General features: G+C 49.5%; 5 protein-coding genes across 5 annotated transcripts; 3 read left to right on the top strand and 2 right to left on the bottom strand.

The window, feature by feature from the left end:
• Positions 1 to 562: 562 nt before the first annotated feature.
• COCVIDRAFT_108587 (hypothetical protein) lies at positions 563 to 1,282 on the bottom strand (the record flags this gene model as incomplete). Its single annotated transcript, XM_014697620.1, has 3 exons — positions 563 to 794; positions 866 to 1,146; positions 1,202 to 1,282. 3 exons carry the CDS (start codon positions 1,280 to 1,282, stop codon positions 563 to 565), a joined length of 594 nt encoding a protein of 197 aa, XP_014553106.1.
• A 2,600-nt stretch (positions 1,283 to 3,882) lies between these two features.
• Positions 3,883 to 5,433, top strand: COCVIDRAFT_29621 (hypothetical protein; the record flags this gene model as incomplete). Its single annotated transcript, XM_014697619.1, has 2 exons — positions 3,883 to 4,458; positions 4,510 to 5,433. 2 exons carry the CDS (start codon positions 3,883 to 3,885, stop codon positions 5,431 to 5,433), a joined length of 1,500 nt encoding a protein of 499 aa, XP_014553105.1.
• Positions 5,434 to 6,507: 1,074 nt separating this feature from the next.
• Positions 6,508 to 12,477, top strand: COCVIDRAFT_108510 (hypothetical protein; the record flags this gene model as incomplete). The annotated part of the gene is made up of 6 exons (XM_014697618.1): positions 6,508 to 10,240; positions 10,580 to 10,672; positions 10,722 to 10,803; positions 10,852 to 11,080; positions 11,101 to 12,303; positions 12,355 to 12,477. 6 exons carry the CDS (start codon positions 6,508 to 6,510, stop codon positions 12,475 to 12,477), a joined length of 5,463 nt encoding a protein of 1,820 aa, XP_014553104.1.
• A 616-nt stretch (positions 12,478 to 13,093) lies between these two features.
• Positions 13,094 to 14,104, top strand: COCVIDRAFT_108576 (hypothetical protein; the record flags this gene model as incomplete). The annotated part of the gene is made up of 3 exons (XM_014697617.1): positions 13,094 to 13,364; positions 13,435 to 13,747; positions 13,915 to 14,104. 3 exons carry the CDS (start codon positions 13,094 to 13,096, stop codon positions 14,102 to 14,104), a joined length of 774 nt encoding a protein of 257 aa, XP_014553103.1.
• A 1,480-nt stretch (positions 14,105 to 15,584) lies between these two features.
• Positions 15,585 to 15,773, bottom strand: COCVIDRAFT_108567 (hypothetical protein; the record flags this gene model as incomplete). The annotated part of the gene is made up of 1 exon (XM_014697616.1): positions 15,585 to 15,773. The coding sequence occupies one exon, from the start codon at positions 15,771 to 15,773 to the stop codon at positions 15,585 to 15,587; it is 189 nt and encodes a 62-aa protein (XP_014553102.1).
• Between the last annotated feature and the right edge of the window lie 182 nt (positions 15,774 to 15,955).

The following is a 15,955-nucleotide window of genomic DNA, read 5'->3' as shown; positions in this document are numbered from 1 at the left end:
TCAATCATGAAATATACGGCTTTTGATGGAAAGAGTTTTCCATGATGAATTCATCGCATTCATGAATTGATTACTTTTTCTAGATACCTAACACATCCCTACGCTCTGTACGGTGAGATTTATCACATGCTCGAAACATTATGTCAGCGTCTGAAGCTAGCAGGACCTACAAAGTCGGTGCTATGTTATCTTGAACGAGAAAAAGAAAATAATGAACACTGTGCGTGTTTTTGAAAAGATTACATTAATTGCTGCCAATTAAAAAAAAGGGGGGGGGGAAGCAGGACAACGCATACGACCGAACAACCCAACTCACAGCAGTCATGGAAATACTTGGACGATACTATTCAAAAACAGAAAAAGGAATCACAACACGCGAAAGATAATCTGACAAGAAGTAGAAGGACAAGAAGATATGCGTAGACATTAAGTGGTATCTGAATTATTCACTTTTTCTGATTTGGTGATATACAAACAAAGCAAACCCAAACTACATCCCATCGTCGTACCATGACACCTTCATTACCATTTCCATCCGTATCCATAACAGCCCGGTTTCATATCAAAATGTCAACACAGAGAAGACATGGTAGTAATTTACAAAGCGAGCATGGCAAGGGCGGCGGCACCGATGATACCGACGGCCTGGGTGGCCTGGGCAGCAGCACCAGTGAACTGAGAGACGGAAGAAGTAGGAGCGCCAGAGGCAGAGGGAGAGCCGGAGGGTGTCATAGATGGAGTACCGGAGGGTGTCATAGAGGGAGTACCGGTAGAGATGGGGGTGGGCATGGGCACTGGAGTGCCGGATGCCACAATGGATGAGATGACTGAGGAGGCGGCTGAGGCAACTGAAGAAGCCGCGGACGCAGCAGACGATGGTGCTGGAGCAGCAGAGGGAGAGGCAGAGGCGGCAGGGGCGCTGCTCTGAGCAGGGGCGCCGGTGTCGGGGATGGTGATGGGAACACCAGCAGCCTGGCAGGTGGACTCGACGGCGGCAATAGCCTTTGCCTGGTCGGCAGCCTCGCAGCCCTTCTGCACGCAGGGCTGGACCTGGGCAAGGAGCGTGTCACCCTTCTTGCAGTGGCAGGCAAAGTCGGTCAGGTTCGCGCAGCCGTCACTGGTGAGAGGACCGATGAAGCAGGAAAGCTGAGTATTGTGAGTAAGCGTACGTTGAATGGGGCATTGCATAGTATGGACATACAGCGCACTGAGGGATGTTGTCGAGCTGAGCGCTGGCGACAGAGGCCAAGGCGACGATGGAGGCGATGGTGAAGGTCTTCATTTTGGCTGTTGTTTGAAGTTGAAGTAGCGACGGATTTGTTCAAGATTGACAGTGCGTTTATAAAGACAGTAGGATCACGATGAGCATTGGAGGAGGTTATCAAAGACTCTTTATATGGCAGTGGGTAGTGAGGCGCCCCATGTCCAAACAAGGGAACCTGTTGGCACATCAGTAGGCTCTAGCTCCACACATTACTCTTTGTCACATATGAAAAATTGCCTCCATCCAGATCATCGAAAGAATGCTGGAGATATGACTCGATCTGGCAACGCTAGCTGGCTATACCCCAGACTAGAGCATTAGTTGCGGCTGCATGCACGGGACTACAGACGGCGAAATCTAATGAGGGTAGGAAGAGGCGCCGGGTAGGATACGATCAGCAGCAGACCGAAATTCCAGACGACTGGAAGGGAACGCATTGCCGCGTCAGCCCCTAGACCTCGAGGCATGTGCTTGCTGGCGAGCACCCGAGCAAGGTGTGTAGTATTGTGTTGAGCCAAGCGACGATCCGAGGACGCGACGGGTGGACGTCATTGGGTAACCAAGGGGTTACAGCATTGTTGTTAGTGGCCTGGTCAGGGGCTAAAAGCATGTTGGAGCGGCTGGCTGGTCCTTTGGGGTGAAGACAACTACAGGCTGTTGGCCGGGGCTTGGAATTGGTGCGGCAGTGGCACGGACTAGCGCCAATAGAAATCCGGGGCAGCATTGGCATCTGCGCGTGTTTGTGCAAACGTCACATCAAACCATGCCTGGCTTGGGGCGACCTCTAATGCGCGAAATAAAGAACATTCGCGGACCAAGCCTTCGAAACCGACAAGATCATTGGTAGGGGGCCGGCAGATGCGACACACAATAACAGAATTCGCAGGCGCAGCCCCGCAAGTCCGAATACCCATTCTTGGTCAATCGTCCGGGACAGCCCATGTCCATCTTTTTCTGGCTAAAGCCGTTTGGAAATGGCTGAGAAACCTGGCCCACCACCTATCGGCATGCGCCATCCGAGCGTCCGATACTCTAGCCCGCATGTCGAAGAATTTCGGATGAGTTGGTTAAGTGGCGTGAGCCTAGCACCTCTGTTGCTGTCGTACCTGCGCCGGTTTGCCACATTGGTTTTTCCAAGTCTACAGTATATTCCTTCAGAAGCATCAATCGGCCGCTACTCGGTTTGCGGCGCCGTCCTCAACCACAAGGCCGGATGCAACGTGACCATTAAATAGCGAGCCTTGTAGTATGCTCCTGCGTCATTCTCATGCGGAGACAGCTTCCTTGTACGGAAAGATCTGACGGCTCGGTCGGCGCGAGGCTTCAAGTTCCTCGGCAGCATGTGCTTGTGCTGGCACTGTCCAGCTGCTTTCCAGCATGACACCTTGGAAAATGGAGCGGTAAAGCGGAGAACCTGGAAGATCTGGGGAAACAAGCCTTGTCCCTGAGGCTATGACAATGGAGAAGGCCCTTGCGACTCAGCTAAGAGCTACCGTAGCGTCTCTGAAAGCTAGTCCCGCGGCGACAACACACCGAATGGTCATTATACAGTGCGCATCGAGTTAATTAGCAGCATGTCAACAGGCGAGTTCACCGTTTACCCAATGTTTGCCGCAGGGTTGCAGGATTGGACGGCGGTAGGTGTGTGGCACTCTAAATCGCATCCCTGCGCGCTCTGGAAACATGTGCATATGCATACACATTCATGCGAGCTTTCGAAGCGCAGCGGTCTGCTGGACCACATGATGACGAGTCCCGTACCAAGTCCCAAGAGACCATGCCTGTGAAATGTAGCGATGATCTTTATCCAGCTTGCAATAACGTGAGGACTCAGCCTTCATCTTGTCCAATTTTGGCACCAAGCGACAAGTCTCGGCCATCACAAATGATTGAAGACACGCCAAGTTCTCATTTTCGGCCTAAATTTTCGAGGGTTTTATGTTTTGATTTTATAAAAAAGATTGTCGGAAGAGGGTTCTATCGTATGATATGAGCACAGTGTATGTACGCAATCGACTGATCCTAACAAGAGGGGCTGTTGATAGAACCCCAAGGTGGGGAGGACTTGACTCACTAGAAATCAGGTTTCAACAAAAAATATAGCACTACATGTAGTAATGTTTCATAATCTCCAACACATAAGTTGCTTGGCTGGCCAGAATTTGGATAGAGGTTCTCTAGTCTTCTTCAGTACTGCATGTCGTAGAGCAAGGAGAATATAGTCGAAGACGTGACATCAACGCATTGATCTTCGTTTTTTGCAAATTCATCTCATGATTTTTGAACAACCTAGGATAATAGAAAGGACAAATGTCATCAAGTGTTGGAACCGAAGTTGCGAGATCAAGCGTGAGCAACGCTGTCCAGGTTCGACAAAGATTAGATGAGATAAGATCTACTTCGGTCTTGGCTCGGTTCAGTCCAGCCAGGCGCGCTAGTGAAACTTCCGTCGGCGGTCGCGATTCCCAAGTTCATGACGAACTGTTGGCCTCGCATAACAGCCAAACGCCTCCACACGTGAGCTTTCTCTATTGATACTCGCTATCCCCATCGCCTAAGTCGCTGTATCTGTGGCTCTGCATTGTACCCATCAAATCCTCCAACAGACAAACGCAGTCATGGCCGACACGGCAGCTTCGCAACCTCCCAGCACGGCAGAGCAGCTCGTAAGAATGTCCTCGAAGCGGACGCGGGAGATATTCGCTGCCGACTTTGCTTCATCCGCCGCATTAGATCATGCATCCAACGGCAGCTTCTCCATACACCCCACATCGCCGGCCCCTTCGACCGCCGCCGACCAAGCAGGCGTCGCATCGCGCATTCGCAATGAATACGAACACGTCCGCGAACTTCCACCTGCTCTCGCGGCCAAGATGGCCAGCGCTGCATCCACAGCAGCAGAGCGCCGCAAGAAGATCAAGGCGCAGAACGCCGAGGAGAAGGCCTCTGATCCTAAGATGCAGAAGATGATTGAGGGAGTCTCAGAAAAGGCTGATAAGGCGCGGGATGCGCAATCAATGCAGCTGGCAGTACGAGCTGGAGGAAAGGGCGCTGCCCCCAACGCACAAGGGCCAACACCAAACAGAGATCAGACATCCAGTTCGCTGGTCAGGAAGGACGTGGTTAGGCAAGCGAAGCCTGAGTGGCATGCTCCTTGGAAAATCAAGACAGTCATTAGCGGACACATGGGATGGGTGAGTATATTTCAATTGCCTACAGGAATAACAAGGACTAACTTGGTATAGGTGCGATCGGTGGCCATGGAGCCTGGGAACGAGTGGTTTGCTACTGGCGCAGCAGACCGCACCATCAAGCTCTGGGACCTTGCGAGCGGCCGGTTGAAAATCACCCTAACGGGGCACATCTCGGCAGTCAGAGGCCTTGCAGTAAGCCCAAGACACCCCTATCTTTTCTCCTGCGGAGAAGATAAGATGGTCAAATGCTGGGACCTCGAAACCAACAAGGTAATTCGACATTACCACGGCCATCTGAGCGGAGTCTACTCGCTTTCGCTTCACCCGACAGTGGATGTGTTGTGCACAGGAGGACGAGATGGCGTAGTACGTGTATGGGACATGCGCTCACGCAGCAATATCCACGTCCTCGGTGGTCACAAAGGAACAATTTCGTCAATCCAGTGTCAAGAAGCTGAGCCACAAGTAATATCCGGAAGCATGGACAGCACAATCCGGCTGTGGGATCTTGTGGCAGGAAAGACCCGAACTGTATTGACTCACCACAAAAAGTCTGTCCGCGCTCTTGCCATACATCCCACAGAATTTACCTTCGCCTCTGGTTCTGCACAATCCGCGAAACAGTGGCTATGTCCCAACGGAGACTTCATGCAGAACTTCTCCCCCGTAAACAGCATCATCAATACGCTTTCGGTTAACGAAAACAACATGATGTTCGCCGGTAGCGACAACGGCGAAGTCTCCTTCTACGACTGGAAGACTGGTCATCGCTTCCAGCACACTGAGAGTATTGCCCAACCTGGTTCTCTTGAAGCAGAAGCCGGAGTCATGTGCTCTACATTCGATGCATCGGGTCTTCGTCTTATCACTGGCGAGTCAGACAAGTCGATCAAGATTTGGAAACAGGATGAGACTGCAACGGAAGAGACGCATCCTCTGGACTGGAAGCCAACACTTGGTCGACAAAAATACTAGTAACTTGGCGCCATTTGCCATCAAATTTGGGCAAACGCGATTATTGATGTTGCATGGTAATTAGGAGTTTGTGGCGAGCATATCGGCGTCGAAAATGTATGACTATGTAGATGTTCTTTTTTTTCCCTTTATTGTAATGCATCCACAAGTCTGAGAACGAACGAGAATATACCATACCAGCGACCAAAGTGCGGTCTTAGTCTTCCGAAATCTGATTCGAACAATATAGCTTCAAATACAAAAGCTATGGTTTCCAATGCACTTCTTCATTTGACAAACATTTGGAGCGTCATGATACATTTCTTGGCTTTGTTACATTTCGTATGTCCTATTCATCACAAAGGCATGACTTGACTTTTTTCTCGCTGTTTGCTATATAGCATATCAGGTTGATTGTCCAAGAAAAGAATGGCAGGCCACACCCCAACCTGCCGCAATCGGGTATCAAAATAACTGACTTTGCAGTTAAAGTAAAAGGGTTCGGATGAGCATTTACGTCAGCGAGACCTTCACTCGAACCCTGAAAAATCATTCCGTAATGATGTGTAAACCTCTCAATGGGTATATGGCCATTAGGCACAACTCCATTGGGTATGACAATACGAGATATCGCACACGTCGACGTTATCACAAAGGCATACGCGGGCACATGAGCGAGTTTGGAGTGTCGATTCACAGACTATATTTTCTCTCAATACATTAATAGACGCTCAGAACTGATTTGATGGAGTTCTTGTCTTATGAATGCAATCGAATCGTATCTCCTGCCTGGGTTGATGAGTGAAAGATGGTGTTTGTCCACCCGCTACCCTTTCCCTTTCACTTTTGCCCGATTTGGAAACTGCACTTCACCCTCACTTCTCATTGCGAATTGAAAAGTTTTTCTTTCAGCTAGCGTTTGCACAAACAAGAGTCAACCCGCTGATATGAAAACATCCTCCTCCTGTGTCAAAACACTCTTTTCCTACATCAACGCACTCTCTTCCCCTCAAGTTGCACAATCCTCCCTGGCGACAATCGAAAAGTTACCCGCGATTTCGCACGCTCGCCCTGAAGTGACTGCAGTTACTCAGCATGTCTGACAGTGGTAAACCCAGCGGGCGAGGCAGGGGAGCCCGCGGTCGTGGCCGTGGCCGTGGCCGTGGCCGTGGCCGTGATCGCGGAGGTAACAGATCCGAAAGACAACATGTAGGTGAGACCCCTCGCAGTAGAATCGAAGAGACAGAAGAACAGCGTCAGGCACGACATTCATACAGCTCATGGAAGCGATTGTTTGCCCGGCCAGTCGATAACCCCAGCATAATGCGACAGCTCTGGGAAGGCGCACTCAGTATATTGGAGGCAGGAGATCGAGACTGGCGTCAACGACTTCCTCAAGACCTTAATGACGAAGATGGCATTGGACATCGCCACATCCTTGCCTTACTCAGCGCCAATATTAGTGGCAGAGACTACGAGACTTTCACCAGCAATGCTCGCAACTTCCTTCTTACAATCTCACATCCATCCATCCTGCGCTGTCTCGCCGTTGATACCCATGTCGGGCTCATTTACAACCTCTTTGGAGGAGTCGGTGGAAAGAGGGCTGTTTCCTTTCTTCGACGCCTAATTGGGGCCATATTGTCAACTTCTACTATTGGGGCAACCGGGAACTTAACAGAGAACGCAAAAGCAACACTCCTTGCCATGTCGGTTGCTCTATTTGAGCTTCTTAGGCGTGAATCTAGGGTAAGATTCAACGATGAGATCCCTTTGCTTGTCGAATCCATACAGACTGCTACAGGAGTCTCCAAAGATGGGGCTTCTTCAGATTCGTTGGCGCGCATCTTCAATAAGCTAAACGACATTCGAGCCTTGTTAGCACGCGCTCAAGGTCTTCTCGCTGACACGAGCATGGATGGAAACAATGCAGCTGATGAGTACAAAAACGCATCCTCTTACCCGCGCGACCTGATTGTGCCCTCCGGCCGTTTCGACAATGACAAGAAAGACATTGCTGAAATAATTCTGTTTCCTACCCGAGATGAGATCATGAGCGACGCAGAAGAATTTCTTCCCTACACCGACCCTGACCAGCCTCATTTCCTCGATGATCCTGTACAGCGCCACATCGATACCTTCTTTAGGTTGCTACGTCACGATATCTTTGGTGAGTTGAAGGGAGCTCTGGCAGGGGTAATGCACACAGTAGCTCAGGAGCCTGCTACGCTATGGAATGCAAAGCTGAGCCTAGGGGACATGCGTGCTTACCATTACATCAATGCTCGAATCAGTTATGTCACTTTGGAGGCCAGAAAGGGTCTACAAGCACAGGTTGAGTTTGTTCAACCAGGCGCAGTTCGCAGGAAGACAAGTGCAGAAAAAGAGAAGTGGTGGGAGGAATCGCGAAGGTTCAACGAAGGAACACTGCTTTCCTTTATATGGATCGATAATTCTGTCACTCAGCACATCTTCCTGACAGTTTCGGGAAAAACCACAGATCCCGGAAAAGAATACGGCCTGAGTCGTGGCAAAGACATGGCGTACATCACGGCAAGTTTGGCAACACAAGACCGAACCACCGTAAGGAGTCTCATGCAAGCGCATACTGGAGCGGCTCGTGGCCTGCTGTTGGAATTTCCCAACGTGATACCTGCCACATTTTCACCCATTCTAGAGAATCTGAAGGAGATGCACCACTTGAATCGTCTCCCATTTCAGCAGTGGATCGTGCCTCGCAGAAACGAAGGGCTCCCGGGGAAACGGGTGGTGCATCAAATCCCCCCGCCTTTGTACACACGGACTCCGGGCTTCAAGTTCTCTTTGTCACCTCTGCTAAAGGATGCAAACAAGGGTGACCAGTTGCTAATGGATCCTACGTCCTCATGCGATGACGAAGTATTACTTAAGAAGCTTAGAACCGCGACTCATCTCGACCGTGGACAATGCCAGGCTTTGATTGCGGCGCTGACTCGTGAATATGCATTCGTTCAAGGCCCTCCTGGGACTGGAAAGAGTTATCTCGGTCTCCAAATTATGAAGGTTCTTTTAGGTCTCAGCAAAAAGGCCAATTTGGGGCCCATCATGATAGTATGCTACACCAACCATGCGTTAGACCAGTTCCTAGAGCACCTGCTTGATATAGGTGTGACAAAGCTCATCCGCGTTGGAGCAATGAGCAAGTCCAAGAGGTTGGAAGGCCACAATCTCCGCTTTGTGAGTAACCTGGGGACAAAGACCAAGTCAGAAAAGTACATGGCGGCTATAAGCTACAACGAGCGAGAGAAGACGCAGAGAGAAGCCAAACCAATATTCGCTTCGTTGAACAGCATGCAAAAGCAACCTGAGTGGCAAAGCTTGAAGAATCACATTTCCGAAGAATACCCAAACATACACAGCCAATTCCGTCGTATCGATGATCAAGGGTTTGAACTAGCTGGCCGTCATCCATTCGATGTTTGGGCATCGGACATCCAGGCATTTTGCACTCGAAAGTCCGCGACATTGCTAAAGCAGATCGTGCAGAAAGCAAACACGAATGTATATTCGCTGACGACTCAGGAGCGAGGCACTTTAGTCGCGCATTGGATTGAGGGAGCTCGAAGCAACAAAATAGACGAGCTCTATGAGATGATCAATGATGCTACAAAAACTCAACAAAAGCTGACAAACGTACATGAAGAACTGAATCGACGAGTACTGGAAGAAGCGCAAGTCATTGGCGTGACGACAACTGGCCTTGCGAAACGAATTGCTGTCCTCCAGCAGGTAAAGTGCAAGGTTATCATCTGCGAAGAAGCTGGAGAGGTCATCGAGAGCCACATGATCTCCGCACTACTCCCCGATGTCGAACACGTAATCCAGATCGGAGACCATGAGCAGCTTCGACCTTCAGTAAGCAACTTTCGCGATCTATCACTCGAAAGTGAGCGAGGAAAGCTCCACCAGCTCGATAGAAGCCAGTTTGAACGACTCTGTGTTGGTGAACCGGGACGTCCTTTGATGCCCGTTGCTCAACTCAATGTTCAGCGCCGAATGCGTCCACAGATATCTTCGTTAGTACGTGAGGCCATCTACGGGAAACTCCAGGATCATCCTTCCACCACCGATCTACCGGATGTAGTTGGTATGCGCCAGAACGTTTTCTGGCTCGACCACAAAAACTTCGAGAACCAGAAGGACGCAAATACTCATATCAACAATTCCAAATCGAACTCATGGGAAGTTGGAATGGTGCATGCACTAGTGCGACACATTGTTCGCCAAGGAGTGTACAAATCTGAAGACATCGCGGTGTTGACGCCATATACCGGCCAACTTCAGAAGTTACGAGCCACTTTGAGGAGCGATTTCGAGATTTGCCTCAGTGACCGTGACCGAGAAGCATTAGAGAACGACGGCTTTACGGTCGATGACGTAACTTCTCAAGTACCAGTAACATCTGGACTTCGATCATACCAAGGTAAGCCCTTGGAAAAGAAACAGCTATCCGAAATGTTGAGAATTGCTACTGTCGACAACTTCCAGGGAGAAGAAGCAAAGATCGTCATCCTGTCACTCGTACGAAGCAATGAGGCACAGAAAGTTGGGTTCCTCAAAACGACCAACCGTATCAATGTACTCCTCAGTCGTGCCCAACACGGCATGTATCTCATTGGCAATACCGAAACCTACGTTAGCATTGAAATGTGGCGGAAAGTTATCAACATGCTTAGAGCCTCCGCCTGCGTCGGTAAAAGCCTGGCTCTGTCTTGCCCTCGACACCCCAGAACGCCGATCGAAGTACAAGAGCCAGATGACTTTCAGAAATACAGCCCTGAAGGTGGTTGTATATTGGCATGTACTGACCGTCTTGACTGTGGCCATCGATGTGGAGCTAGATGCCATTCAGAAGCTATGCATGCAGTGTTCCAGTGCGAACAGCCATGCCAACGCCAACATCAGCCATGTGGTCATTCATGTCAAAAGCCTACATGTGGAGAGCCTTGTGGGAAATGCATGATATCGTTGGACAATGTGCTGCTTCCTTGTGGCCATCTCAAGCATTCCGTTCACTGTCACCGCACCCAGAACGTCGCTGGCATTGTCTGCGATGTCAAGGTATCGAAGGTTGTTCCTGGTTGCAGACACGAAGTGGTTGTAAAATGCTCCCTGGATGTTTCTAAAGCCCACTTCAAATGCCCTACACCGTGTCAGGCTCTGCTAGCTTGCGGTCATCCTTGCCCCGGAACTTGTGGTCAATGCAACACCAAGGATACTCGTGACAAGCCACTGATCAAGCATTCTACTTGCCGGAAGACTTGTGGTAGGAAGCATGGGACCTGCAGTCACAACTGCAAACGCCCATGCCACGATGGAACTGATTGTGAGTTGTGTCAAAGCCCATGTGAAGTAAGTTACATGCATATCCTTCCAGTGCGTTTTTTTGACAGTATTTAGGTCCGTTGTAAGCATACTAAATGTGCAAAGAAGTGTCATGAGCCTTGCACGCCATGTACTGAGCCTTGCGAATGGTCCTGCGAGCATCAAAGCGACTGCAAGATGCCATGTTCAGCGCCATGCGATCGCTTGCCCTGCGATGAACGTTGCACAAAGCTTCTACCATGCGGTCATCAATGTCCGAGCATTTGCGGTGAAGAATGTCCTACTGAATACTGCCAGCAATGCGGTATGAAATCCGAAGAACAGCCAGACATGATCATGATGTCAAGTTACGCCGATATCGATCTCAATGAATCGCCCATCGTTGTCCTTGGCTGCGGTCACTTCTTCACAACCGAGACTCTGGACGGCCACATAGGGCTCAAGGATGTGTACGAGGTCGACAAGAAAACGGGTCGATTCATCGGTCTGATTGAGAATTCTGCGCTTTCAGCAGCAATCCCTCAATGTCCAAACTGCAGAGAACCAATCAAACAGTTCGTGACACAGCGCTACAACCGCCTTATCAACCGAGCTGTCATTGACGAGATGTCCAAACGCTTTATCGTCAGCGGACAACAGACGTTTCAGCTACTAGCAGACAGGCTAACTGTTGAGCGGGCTAATCTCGAAACCTCACGCACTGCTGTTATTGGCACATCTCCTGATCTGAACACCAATCAGGTTGTTTACGAAATGAAGATGCGGGAAATCAACAAAAGCCTTCAAAACAGGTATGCAAGCGCGGCGAGTTTAATGGAAGCCGTCATATTGTTCCGCCGTAAAGTGGATGTTCAGCACCAACCAACGTACAAACTGTACCAAGCAATTATGCACAGCTACAAGAAGAATGCCTCCCTCGACGCCATACTTGCCCAGCTATCTCTCGGCCCATCTTCCAAGTATTTGGAGAGCGACCGAGACCAGCGCATCACTTTAGGTGGCCGCCTACTCGATATCAAAGTGCAATGTTTGATACTTGAGGATAAGTTCGAAATCGCACGAGTGGTACCCAAAAAGATAGATGGAACAGCACCACTCAACTTTAGTGGGGGCTCCCCCGCAAAGAAGATCCATTCCTTCCTCGAGGCATGCGAGAAACTGATCAGCGACTGCATTTCAGGATGCCTCCCCAAGCTTGCTGTCGAGTCATCTTTGTATCACGCTCGTATTGCACAAATGTTCGGCAGCTCTGGAATGGCCAAGGACACCGATCGCACTCGAGCAATCAACTACCGCAACACTGCCAAACGCCTTTTAAAGCAAGCAGAATCGCTCTGTCAGCATTCCTTCCGTGACCGAGACCTCCTCAGAAAAGCCGTGCTCAGCTCAGCGGAGATGCTGGATAGAGAATTCTACGAGGAAGTTTCAAAGGACGAAATCGAAGCTATCAAACAGGCAATGGTCAGTGGGCCGGGAGGTATCGCAACGCACTCTGGACATTGGTACAACTGTGTCAATGGACACCCAGTAAGTCAACCAACACTCCCTCTTTTGACTCTTGATACTGATACTACGTAGTTTGCTATTGGCGAGTGCGGCATGCCCATGGAACTCGCACGCTGTCCGGAATGCGGCGAGCCTGTCGGCGGCCAGCACCACACTGCCGTAAGGGGAGTTTCGTGCGCCGCGGAGATGGAGTAAACAACCAGAAAATTGACAATTTAAGTCTTCATATTGGACAAGGATAGTCAATACATAAGAGTGGGGAATGGCAGCATCGAGAAGAGGAGGTGTGGAGATTGGGAACTAACTTCGTTCCGGATTGAGTACTACGTTTCACGACGCAGCCGCATCTTCCTTGGGTATAGAGCTGCTGTACAGCTGTATCATGTAGTACGACGCATTCTCGTGTTACTTGGGCTGGTTGATTGGTGAGGTCAGGGTACGTGCTTGAGGAATCATGTGCAAGTTGAGATAGTCCAACAGATCTGCACGAGGAAGCGAACAGATAGAACAGATGAATGAATAATGTAATATCAGAGCTGATTATTTTGTGGTTGAGAAAATGATGATTAAGAAGTGTTCAATATGCACTTCGTTAAACATTGTGAGATGCACCGCAGCTGCACGCTCGGCTCCCCACGCTATCGCAAGAACATAGATATACATTGAGCATGGCGAACACGTCAACTTTTCCAGGAGAGTACCTCAATCCCTCCAAAACACAGCGATTCTTAACTATTAGCATCGCATCACGCCATTCCAGAACCTCACACCCATTTTCAAACCCCGATTTCCCAAAACATCACCACTAAGCATGGAAACCTCATCCTCACCGCACGGCATCGCGAATCACCTCTTCGCCATCACAGGCGCAGCCTCAGGCATCGGCCGCGCAACAGCCACACTCCTCGTGCAAAGCGGGGCCAAAGTCTCGCTCGCAGACAAAGACGAAGCATCCGTGCTGCAACTAGCCCTGGAACTCGGCGAAAACGCCACGGGATACAAAGTCGATGTTACAAAGAGTGAGGAGGTGGAAGCGTGGATTGCGGGTGCGGGTGAGAAGTGGGGGAGGGCATGTATAGACGGTACGTTCTTGTACTTCACACATAGTACAACATAAAACATCAACTCATAGAAATGGGGAAAAACACGTAGGCGCAGTCAACCTCGCAGGTATATCCGGGTCCCTAGCCCCAGTCCACGCGCACTCGCCTTCCAACTACGCCGCCGTCTTCGGCGTGAATGTCGAGGGGACATTCAATTGCATGGCGGCGCAACTACGCAACATGCGTGTTGCAAACGGCGATGTACCAGGCGGATCTATCGTCAATGCGGCTTCGATAACGGGATTGGTGGGGAAACCGCATTGCAGTATTTACTGTGCTTCAAAGCATGCGGTTGTGGGGCTTACGAAGGCGGCGGCGAAGGAGCAGGCGGAGACGGGGATAAGGATTAACGCGATTGCTCCGTACGTTTTTTTCTTTTCTTTTTACCTTTTGAATCTTGCTTTGAGGGGAGGAGACTTACTACGCTATTCCTCGGATGTACGTGTTGGTACAGTACCGAGATGGATGCGTAGGAAGCAAAGCAAACCTATTGCCCGAACTTAGACTTACATGCGAATCACCCCCGCAGTGGCTTTGTGGATACGCCGCTCATGCATGCGCTCGACGCCGAACTCGGATTCGCGCTGCCAAACGATGCGGTGTTGGGGCGTAGGGCGCGTCCCGAGGAGGTGGCTAGGGTGATTCGCTTCTTGCTTAGTAGCGAGGCGAGCTTTGTGACTGGATCGGTGTATCAGATCGATGGTGGGATGGTGTGCTGAGTGAGCGTGCGTGTATTGCTTGCCGATTGTGCGGGGGAGGAAGAAAGATGGAGGGTTGGGCAAATAAAGAAAGAGAAAGGGAGTTGTGGAAAAAGGAATATTAAGGCGGGTCGGGTAAGAGGATGTGTGCAAAAGCGAGACTTTGACAAGTGCGGTTGTGGTTTTTATCGTACTGCTTACTACGACGTCTTCGTCTTCTCTCTTTTTTTTTAATTGTCTATTTTGGCTTATGAAGGGTCAAACGAAACGTTTAGCGTAAGAGAAAAGTTTGGTACGTGTGAGTGGGGGGAGTAACGAGGGAGTGGGTGTCGGGACACGACGATTGATAGGCACCGTTTGAGTTCTTTGGTACCGAAGGCGGACGTTATGGCATTTCATTGCCGCTGCCTTGCGCTAGTTACCCAGATATCAGGAGATTCTTGCGGGGAAAAAGAAACACCAGAGAAAAGACTGTATCTGGCGTTTTGGTGATATTTGGTTGTGTCGGGAACGCCGACCGAACCAACGCGAGCTGAGAGAGAAGAAAAGAGTGAATGCAGCATTCGGCGAATATTTTTTCGCGCTACGGCCTTGTTATCTGTTGTGATGGTTGGGCAACTTTTCTTCCTTTTTCGTTCGATCGGGATTCGATCGAGATCAAGGCAGCGTGAACACGGTGTCGTATACGGTCTATATTTCTTTTGTTTCGATGCTGTGAGCTTAGCCAGATCCATATCCGGTGGCAGCATTGAACTAGCTACAAATGTTAGAACAATCATAATGGATACAGTGAGGGGTACGACAAGTCACAGCTGACATGAATGAGGGGAAATTTGTGTCGTCGTGGATGCAGAAGACGCATAAGTCAAAAAGAATTAATCTTTGATGCGCCTTTGCAGCTACGCGACCCTGAAGCTCACACCTCGTAGCCCCTTTGTTCTCCTCTTCCCATGCTCATCTGCGTCAATTTACCATCGTAATACCACACACATCAGCTTTGCTCACCGGTTAAGTTAACAAACTTTTCTCTTATAATAACTTCGTCTTACTTTTTCTCATTCCTTAGGTAAATCAGAATCAATGTTACGCATACACATACGCGGACGTAGACGTTGAAGGACGTCCATGCACGATAAGGTTGACAACACGAAGATGTGATGACTTGGAGACGCGCATCGAAGCCCGCTTTTTTAGCTTTAACTGAAAGCTTGTCTTTGACAGGAATCTTAAGATGGCGTTGAGCATTGATGTGCTGAGGGGTGGTTTCTGTGAAGCGACAGAAAACGGTGTTTGTATGATAATGATGATATAGTAGCTGATCGCTGCTGATCGAATTTCTCGATCTGTAGATGAGAATTCTTCTCTGCACTACCTAGGCATATCATACCCTTCGCTTTTTTTCATGCACTATTCGTGGCTAGTGACTGCGCGTCAAGAATACGAAACCATTAGCTACGTTTACAAAGAGTTAAAGGGGCGTTGAAAAGGGAAGCAGCCAGGTCTAATTAGACACGGAGATGCTGTGGATACGAAGCAAAAAAGAGAAACTTACAGATGGGCCGTTCAATCTTGTTGAAGGAGGCAAGGCATAATAGGTTGAAACGTTGGGGCTGAAAGAAGTTTGGCAGTTTAGGAAAAGATAGACAGGGAGAAAGCTTATTGGAGAGGATACGTGAAATGTGGCCGGCATGATTGGCTCATCAAGTGGGCCCCTACTCTGTATTCCAAATTAGGGTTAGTCAATTCCACGATGCAGTACAGAAGGTGAGATTATACGTATGTACATGTCGCAAACACAGAAAAAGGCAGATCCTGCATACTGTGGTCATGGCAGAAGTTGAATGTTTGAATACATTATTTATTTGATATATG

Source organism: Bipolaris victoriae (genome assembly GCF_000527765.1).
Source record: "Bipolaris victoriae FI3 unplaced genomic scaffold scaffold_94, whole genome shotgun sequence".
Lineage (NCBI taxonomy): Eukaryota > Fungi > Ascomycota > Dothideomycetes > Pleosporales > Pleosporaceae > Bipolaris > Bipolaris victoriae.
The sequence above is the reverse complement of the archived record's forward strand: the minus strand, read 5'-3'. Positions and strand labels throughout refer to the sequence as shown.